We start from the raw sequence: 9544 nt of genomic DNA, 5'->3' as shown, positions 1-9544 counted from the left end.
AGCGCTGCCGAATACATTCAGTCTGTGAAGCAACTTTACACAAGTGTTTTTCACACACGTTTTTGCCACACAAATGATGTCTTTGAGAGTACAAAGCAACAAGAAATATTTAAAAAGTGTCCAGATTTATAAAGAGATATTGAATGTCTCATAATTTATTTTAATTGAATATTACCTTATCGTTTCCGAGTATCCAGAGACCCCAGTTATTGAACTACAGAAATTACATACACAAAAAAATGCTAACACCTTAACATAAACAAGTCCTCTTTTTACTTTCTGCAGTCAAAGCAATGGCCAGTTTTTCTCTTTCTTCAAAATTCATGTTTATTGTGCACACCTCCTACTTTCTGGCCTCTCCGTGATGCTTTCTGCCATGCTTGTCATGCAAAGTTGACACTTTGATGCAAGTCATGTGGAAGCCGTTTTACATGATGAAAGGACATTACTGAAACTCATTATTATTCTCTATTCTTACTCATTATTATTATTAGGCTATTATTGTTGTCTTTTCTGACATGTCATGCTCAGCTATTTACAGTAAATATTGTAAGAAAATTATAGATCTACTTTGTTCTTATAATGCTTAAACCTTTTAATAAAGTCAGTAGATTTGTAGACATGCACATTTTAATAAAGGAGAAGGTAAGGTTGTTATTAAAACTAACTATTGCAAGACTATTATTGTTGTCTTTTAAGATGAAAAGTCTTGCTCAGCAGTTCTTATAATGCTTAAACACTATAAAGACTCTCGGTAGATTTCGGTCATGAACAACTCATTTATTCAATGACTCACTTATAGCACAAAAGACACTCATTTGTCATCACCTAGTGGCATCACCAGAAGTGGCCATTGAACTAATCAGTTAATAAAACTGAACAAATTTGTGAAACAGAAGCAAGCCACACCAAATATGTTTTATTTTTACAGCTATTTCTGCACACTTGTGCTTTTAATTTGCTATACTTGAATCATTAAAATCACTGGAATTGGTGCTTTTAGCTTATTCTTTAAAAAAATATCCCTGAAAAAATGTCATGGACCAGTGATTGTCTCACCTTTCTCGCCCCTGGTGAGTTTGCATACCTGTTCTCTGCTGTCCTCCGTGATGAGACGATTTGAATTGATAAAAACCATCTAATATTGCTGCACTGCTCAGCATGTGCTGCACTCACCCGCTAGAGGGCGCCGCTTGCTTACGCATCGCTGACTGAAGCGCCGAATGGCAATTGTTTTTTTTTTAAACATGGCCTTTTGCAGTTTACGTTGTAGTAATCACGCAGGACCGTAGGGCGAGTTCATCTTAATTCAATCAATAGTGAGCCTTAATGGATTATTAACCATATTGATGTCTCAAAGTCTGGAGGTTTAAGAGCATTTTGGATGATTTCATCCTCATCATGAACAGTAAGTACCACTTTTACAACTGTCATGTCTGCAAATGAAAATGACAAAGAATAGAAATTAAATATGACATGTTCTTATGAATGCCAACCCTTCTACATTTTGGCACATACACACTTCATAATCGTATTTAATCAAACTACACAATGATCACTCTAAGACTATAGATATTACAGTTTCATTTTTCTGTTAATGCGTGATATTCTGTAAAGCTGCTTTGAAACGATGTGTGTTGTGAAAGGCGCTATACTAATAAAAATGACTTGAAATGTGGCTATGTTTATTCTGGATTGTGCATTGAAATTCACAAAATTCTTTACAGAGTTTGTTGTCCATAAAACATTATATGTACAGCTTTATTAATAAATGTAATATAATCGCACTTCTTTATATCTGTGTCTGATTTAGAATGGACAGAACTTTACATCTAAGGACCCGTAGACAAAGTTAACCGTTTTTGTATTTCTTCCAGTCAAATTTGTGCAGCAAAATCAGTGACAGCTTTAACTAATCAATGTTAGCAAGTGACCATGGTATAACCAGGATAATCCACGGCTAGCTGTGCATTTAACGATTTGAATGCACCTGAATGCGCTTTGCGTCAGGTAGTTCTTCGCCTCCTTTAAAAACACACACCTATCTGTGGATTATCCCTTACTTGTAAATGTGGTTAATGTGCTATTTTTATTGTTTTCCATTTATGGTCACTGGTTGTTGATGTTATTCATGAATGTTTTTATATCCATTATAGTGTGTTACTGATCAAATTTAGTATTTCATGTTTATGTCATGGGTTCTCTGAGTCAGAAAAGGTTCTCAAACCCTGTGTTTGCATGTTTAGGTCACTCAAGTGATATGATTTTATTCACAGTTCAGACAGGTTGGGATATAGATAAATCTATATAGATTTCTTCATCATTTATCTGTGGAGCATTTTGGACTTTGATTTCAGATCTTTTCAGTCGTGTCGCCTCATTAACACCAGATGAGCAGATGTCGAGTGTGGACGTGCTACTATGTAAACCAGATCAGAGTGGTTTGGTTCAGTATGGAATGCCAAATAGGTCAAAATTTGCCATTTTCAAAACACCGTTCCTCCAAAAATGCTGGAAACAAAGATTTTTTTAGTCTAAAGTGCTGAAAAATGCCCAGTTTTTGGAGGAAAGATGTTTTGAATTATGACATATTTGGTGTTTCATATTCACCACATTGATGAAGCGTCTAGGTGCCACGTTCGAAGAGGGTGTGTGGCTGATGGAGGACAGGATACACAGGCACAGCTTCAATGTCCTGACGTCGGTACGGGAGTGACTCGTGTGTTCTGCCTCCTGCGGTCTAAAGTACGGTGTGTTGACGCAGGTCTGGTGTTCTGGCACACAAACTATCACCTGGCACGGGGTGCGCAGACATGGACAAAAGTGTTTGTGGAGACTCGTGCAAATGTGCGCGAACACAGAGCAGCGTTCTTAAAGTCACTGAACACGTGGAAATATCAGGGAATTTGAAAACTGGGATTCCCACAACTTGAAAACTCATGGAAAAGTATTGGTCAAAGGGTGTGGGAACCCTCAATTAGAGACATGATAAACTTATGAGACTGTGACGAGGAGGAGGGCGTGAATCAGCTGATCAGCGGGAGAGCGAGATAAAGGGGAGCCGGAGGCGCCAGTTCGAGAAAGAGACGCACGCGGCCGCGCTGCATGTGTGTCTGTTTTTTTAAGTTCATTTTTATCATTAAACCTTTATGTTGACTGTTCAGCCGGTTCCTGCCTCCTCCTTGCCCAACCTTTACCTGTTACAGAGACCAAACACTGCCAAAAATAATATTCAGGAATACAATTTTATTAAAAAAATATAGTAGTAATAATACAAATGCATATTTACATTGATACAAAATGTTTCTGACTGAAAATGATCATTTGTCATTAGAATAATTCTAAAATGTATGATTAACTCTAAATCATTAATTATACATTATTTACTGATTCGATTTACTGTCTTTGTCTTTGAATGAATGTTTCTCATGATCTTGAAGCCTTGTGCTGAAATGACTTTTGTAGACAAATATTAATTGTGAAAACAGTAATATCAGAGTGTGTCCAGACGTGTATATCTCTGTTTAAAAGAGTGTTCATTATTCATGATCTTTGCTCAGTGTTACAGATTAAACAAAATAAAGGTGTGTTGTGTTTAAAAGGCGTAGACCATCCCGACAGCCAAAATCACAAACACGCCGAGAAGCGTCCGCAGAAACTTCGGCACCAGAGATGAAGAACCCTGCAGCGATTCAGACACTTTCACATCTGATGAGTCAAAATAAAACAACAGTTAATACACTGTAGATTTCAACAAACGTGCGTGTGCGTGTAATGCATGTTATCAAATATATTTCTGTGTTTTGGCTTTACAGGACAGTGTGGTATGTGTACGTGATTAGTAAACGTGTTCGGCTGATTCGTATGAAACTTGTCAAGAAAATGTCCAGGTCATATTAAACCCCAAATCAATAATAATATATACATATATATATATATATATATATAAGATATATTTTGCATAAAAAAACAAAATAAAGCTTACATTCAGAGCCATTAAGACTTTTTGCATTGTGACATTATTTTCAGGACACTTAAACCCAATTATTTTAATGTATTTATTCATCTAATTTAAATGGTTAATTTATTATTGTCATTACCGTAACAGCCATTTTTTTCCCGTATTACAGAAAAGATTTTGTTGTACACTGATTTATTTTTTTACAGTAAAATCAGCTAATAATAAAAGTCAGTACTAGTGGAGTACAGCTATGATGTATAAATACGTCATCATTTAAATAAAATATCGTATTTTTTCACATTGCAAAACGAGAATTGGTGGGTAAAATGTGCGTAACTGTCATGAAAATATTGTCACAATGTCAATGGCCCAAAAAAATAGGCTTCATTTTCTATATGCAAAATACAATTTTGTTTGTTTGTGAGAATCACCCACATGTGTGTGTGTGTGTGTGTGTGTGTGTGTGTGTGTGTTTGTGTGTGTTTGTGTGTGTGTGTGTGTGTGTGTGTGTGTGTGTGTGTGTGTGTGTGTGTGTGTTTGTGTGTGTGTGTGTGTGTGTGTGTTTGTGTGTGTGTGTGTGTGTGTGTGTTTTACCTGCAGCTGTTGTGCTCTGCTTGTGTTGTGTGTGTCTCTGTCTCACTCCATTGTCTTTCTCTGAATCACACGAGTTCTGCAGCTCATTAAAAACCTGAACAACACAAAACATCGTCAATACCAGCACTGATTCATACTGATCAATATTCATCAATACCTGCACTTGAATGAATTACAGTAATGTTTAAGATGAGTATATCATCTCCTCACCTGTATGTTGAGCTCAAACGCGTTGACGGCCTCCTCCAGAAGTCCTTGCCGAAGTGTTTCTGTCAGCTCGATGCTGTTCATGCGACTCCTGTACAGCTGCTTGAAGAGATTCGGGCTGCTCACGCCCGGAAACGAGAAAAACGACAAGCCCTCTCCGTTCTTCAGCCCTAAAGACTTCTGTGTGATGCGGCCCAACACCTGCCCGCCCGACAGATCGCCCAGGTAACGCGTGTAAGCGTGAGCCACCAGATATTCAGGGTGATCTCTGCCGATCTGAGACAAAACAGAGAGAAATTAAATCTAGCTGAGTGTTAACTGGAACATAATACTGTACATTTAAAATCAATAATTAGATTTATTGTGACTCCAGACAGGTCTCCTAAGCAACCAAATTGGCCCGGTTGCTAGGGAGGGTAGAGTCACATGGGGTAACCTCCTCATGGTCGCTATAATGTGGTTCTCACTCTCGGTGGGGTGCGTGGTGAGTTGTGCGTGGATGCCGCGGAGAATAGCGTGAAGCCTCCACACGCGCTACGTTTCCACGGTAACGCGCTCAACAAACCATGTGATAAGATGCATGGATTAACGTCTCAGACACGGAGGCAACTGAGATTCATCCTCCGCCACCCGGATTGAGGCGAGTCACTACGCCACCACGAGGACTTAGAGCGCATTGGGAATTGGGCATTCCAAATTGGGGAGAAAAGATTAAAAATATCGAAACATACAATGAGTAATCCAAAAGTAATCAGATGAAATGACCTAAAAAAAACTGTGTACATTTTTAACCAGTACTGGATTACATTTCAGAAGTAATCTGCCCAGCACTGAGAGTAATGCATGACCAATCGTTTTTTTGTATTTCTTTGTTTTAATCGCCGATACTGATATTTAGGACATGTCCACACTAATTCGTTTTCATTTGAAAACACCATTTTTAGTTTCCCAACATTATTGTTTTCAAAGTATGCAGTAATGGAGAGCGTTTTCAAAAGTCTTCATTTTCATCTCTTAAAAGATGTGGATTAGAGATGTAAACAGAGATGTAAATGGAGTGAACTCGACGCAATTCATAAAAAACAAAAACGTATAAGGGCAGACGTGACCTTAGAGAGCAGGGTGGCCAATAAAATACAGATTTATATAATCATTAGTGCTGTCAGTCGATTAAAATGTTTTAATTGAATCAGTTACATGATATGCCAATTAATTAATCAAATTAATCACAATGAATTGCATATATATATATAGTTGCTGAGAAAGGTCCTAAGATAACAATAATTCAATATTTGATTAAATATATATATATATATATATATATATATTATAAAATAATTCAGATAATTAAAATGCATTACATTATTGTGGCAGACAAGTAAAGCATTGTTAAGACAATATAAAAAGTGCCTTTAGACGGCAATTTGTTGTTTATTTCCATAATGATAGGCTTATAATGTAAGCACTGTGTATACAGCTGAAGTTATGCTTACTGCCCCCTGCTGAAAACGTGTTACTACAAGCTTGAATTACTCAGGGGAGATGATTAATTGTGGTAATTTTTGTTGTTATTATTTTTTATATACTTAATCGCACTAAATGAACTAAATGAATCGACAGCCCTTATACAGTTAACTGATAGCAAATCACATTTATTTTTCTGAAACTAAATGAACACTTATTTTAGACAATATTTACTAAAAATTCACGAAATATTTGAAAACAGAAAAATGTGCATTAGCCTATTGATTGACTTGGCTGTTAGTAGATTTTGAAATGATAGTAATCTGCAAGGCGGTTATGCCGATTTATGTAAATGTGCCGATTTGTAAAACCTCGTGAATTCTGTGTGATTTGAAAGGAAAGCTCCTGATTCATGTGTTCACCTCTCTCAGTCTCTCAGCATATCTCAGTGTGGCGGACGGGACTGTGATCTTCTCTTTCCAGTTCTGACCGTAGAAATGTTCCAGGTCTTTGCTGATGGACTCCAGTCGGGCCAGTTCCTGTGGGAAGTATATTGGAGCCACAGCGTCATGTGAGGCGTTCCTGTCGAGCTCTTCCTCCAACGCCTCGTAGATCTTATAGAGCGAACACAACAGCAGCTGAAGAAGAGACGAGCAGAAATCATTATAAACAGTAAATCTACTGAGGTGTCATTGATCACGTCACATAACGACTGGTTTTTATGAAACTGATCATTCTGATTGGTCAAAACAATGTTCCGGTATATCTTCTAGTGGAATGAATTTGCTTCATTAAACTGGTGTTCTTAATGTTGTTGTTGTGAAATAACCATATAATACATGAATAATTAATAATGCAATCATATTGGTACTAAATAGACAATTACAACTTGAAATACTAAGAGACAAATATGTTATCATTACTGCAATGAGTACAAAACTGTTGCGGTAATGAGGTGACTGAGCACAAAAACACTAATAATAGGGGATCTGTTACAAGTCATCTTACAGAGGTATCTTTTTACAAAGTTGTCTGTTATATATATATATATATATATATATATATTGTGTTCAAGTTTCAGAATAGAATTTCATAATGATTTTTATAGAATGATTCAAGCTTAGTTTCACGAGAATCACCCAAAAAACTTGAGACTGCACTCATAAAATAGAAAGAAATAATAATAATAATAATAATAATTTAGTCTATTTTTAAGATTTACAAATGTCAATTTAACAACAAAATTTCATCAAACTGAACTGTGTAATTTTAAACAAAATGTAATTAATAAAACTTAAAATATTTAGGTTTAAATAAAGATTACTCAATTAAATTTGATGGAATGTTGTTATGAAATTGAAAAATATTTGTTTTGAGTGTGTGTTATATTGTGACTACTCTGCTGTCTCATGTCTTACAACACACTTTAGCTATGACATTATCTGTAAATATAACCTCTGATATCATACTGTTTAAATAGATTTGTGTGTCAGTAATACCTGATATTGTGAGTTTGTGACATGTCCTCTCTGATAGCTCAACATCAGTTCAGTGTTCTCCGCTCTGATGTGACTGTCTTTAGTTACAGCTTTAATCTGCTCGGACAGTTCACTGTGAGGAAACACAGTCATATTCATTATTTAACAATTAAACATGTACGTGCACATACAAACTGCTGAACTACTGTGCAATTTATTTCTCAGCTCTAAAACTGTATTTAAAGACAGGCAGCTTGTGCAACACACTTAAAAATAAACACAAAAGTTAGCGATGTTTGAGAGAATTAATCAAGAGTTTTATCAAATTCACCTGTCTGTGATTAGTGTCTGTGCATTCTTCATCGTCTCCATTTTGCTGAAAAATAAAAACATCACGTCACACTGAGTACAGATGATTGTTAATAAAAAACACAAAACATCATGACCCTGAACATCTGTGACCCGCTCCATTATTTTGAGTCACTTTCGCCCAGAAACACATTTTGAGTTTTATGCACTATAGTCTGAAAGGAACGTTTTCTAACAATGTAATTATGATTTTCACATTATTTTCACATGCAAATGAGCTTTTGATTCGCCGCAAATGTTTGCCAGAAGTTTGCAGCTCTTCGCCGGTAGTGGCGAACCTCCGGCAAACCTTTGGCAACAATGGACAATTTGCCACAAATTTGCCACAGAGCTCATTTGCATGTGAAACTGATCAGTGGCGAATTTGTGGCAAGTTTGCCATAAACTCTCGATTTCCGTAATGGTACTTTTACAGCATTTATTAAAGGTGCTGTAAGCGATTTTATCCGTTCTACTTCCAAGAGACTTTGCCAAAAAAAAAAAAAAAAAACGCCATTAAAAGATACCAAATGAGCTTTATTGAGACCGACATTGTACAGAAACGGTTGTTAAAAACAACAGCAGCAAAACAGCGCCCCCAACTGACAACTGTTATGAACAACATGGCATAAAATGGCATTAAGCCTCAATAATTCACTGCAGCTACAATACTATGAGAACGCGCAAAATGATTGACAGATCAAAAGCGTCAAAGACTGCGGACACATTTTGGTTTGTTGTTTACAGAGTCTAGAGGTGTCACAGAGACCGATGAGATATCTCACAACACTTATTTCAGTAATATCTTTCAGGAAGTAGGAACATTCCATGACAAAATTGCTTACAGCAGCTTTAATGTTGGTTAATGTTCATTTCAACATATGCTAATACAGTTTTAAAATGGAAAGTTAACATGAGTTAATGCATTCTGAACTAACATGAGCTAAAAATGAACAATTGTGTTTTTCTAAACCAACATATTAGCCAAGATTAATAAATGCTGTAAAAAAGATAAAGTTAATTGTTACCTACTGCATTAACTAATGGAATCTTATTGTCAAGATATAATCGTTAAATGCAGAATAAAGCATTATGAGGTGAGATAGTGAGATGTCATCTTTAAAATCAAGATTAAGCTAAAAGAAGACAAAAGTTTCACTCACTGTATTTGTTAAAGTCCTCAATGGATCTGAGTTTTCTCTTGAATGTGAGCGGCTCAAACTCTCTCTCTCAGTTCAGTGCTGTGAACTCTTCTTTTATACTCTCTCTCTCTCTCTCTCTCTCTCTCTCTCTCTCTGTGTGTGTGTGTGTGTGTGTGTGTGTGTGTGTGTGTGTGAGTCAGAGAAACAGAAAGTCAACAGCAGCTCAGATCAGCAGAACTCAAACAAAGACAGAGGGAGGGACTTGAACTAACCATGACACAACATATTCTCAGAGTTTATGGGGGAGAGAAAGAAAGTGTTGAAAACATGACTATGAAAGAATGTAAATC

The 9544-nt window shown here is 36.4% G+C and overlaps 1 protein-coding gene across 1 annotated transcript; it reads right to left on the bottom strand.

Annotated features, from left to right (window-relative positions):
- Window positions 1-3226: 3226 nt before the first annotated feature.
- On the bottom strand, window positions 3227-9338 carry LOC127446208 (heme oxygenase-like). Its single transcript, XM_051706958.1, has 7 exons — window positions 9216-9338; window positions 8036-8080; window positions 7726-7837; window positions 6649-6864; window positions 4766-5038; window positions 4556-4649; window positions 3227-3708 (listed from the first exon to the last, which is right to left on the bottom strand). The coding sequence occupies exons 2-7, from the start codon at window positions 8074-8076 to the stop codon at window positions 3596-3598; spliced, it is 849 nt and encodes a 282-aa protein (XP_051562918.1). The 5' UTR covers window positions 8077-8080; window positions 9216-9338; the 3' UTR covers window positions 3227-3595.
- Between the last annotated feature and the right edge of the window lie 206 nt (window positions 9339-9544).

Source organism: Myxocyprinus asiaticus, chromosome 9 (genome assembly GCF_019703515.2).
Source record: "Myxocyprinus asiaticus isolate MX2 ecotype Aquarium Trade chromosome 9, UBuf_Myxa_2, whole genome shotgun sequence".
NCBI classification, from domain to species: domain Eukaryota; kingdom Metazoa; phylum Chordata; class Actinopteri; order Cypriniformes; family Catostomidae; genus Myxocyprinus; species Myxocyprinus asiaticus.
This window is presented reverse-complemented; position numbering and strand designations above follow the sequence as displayed.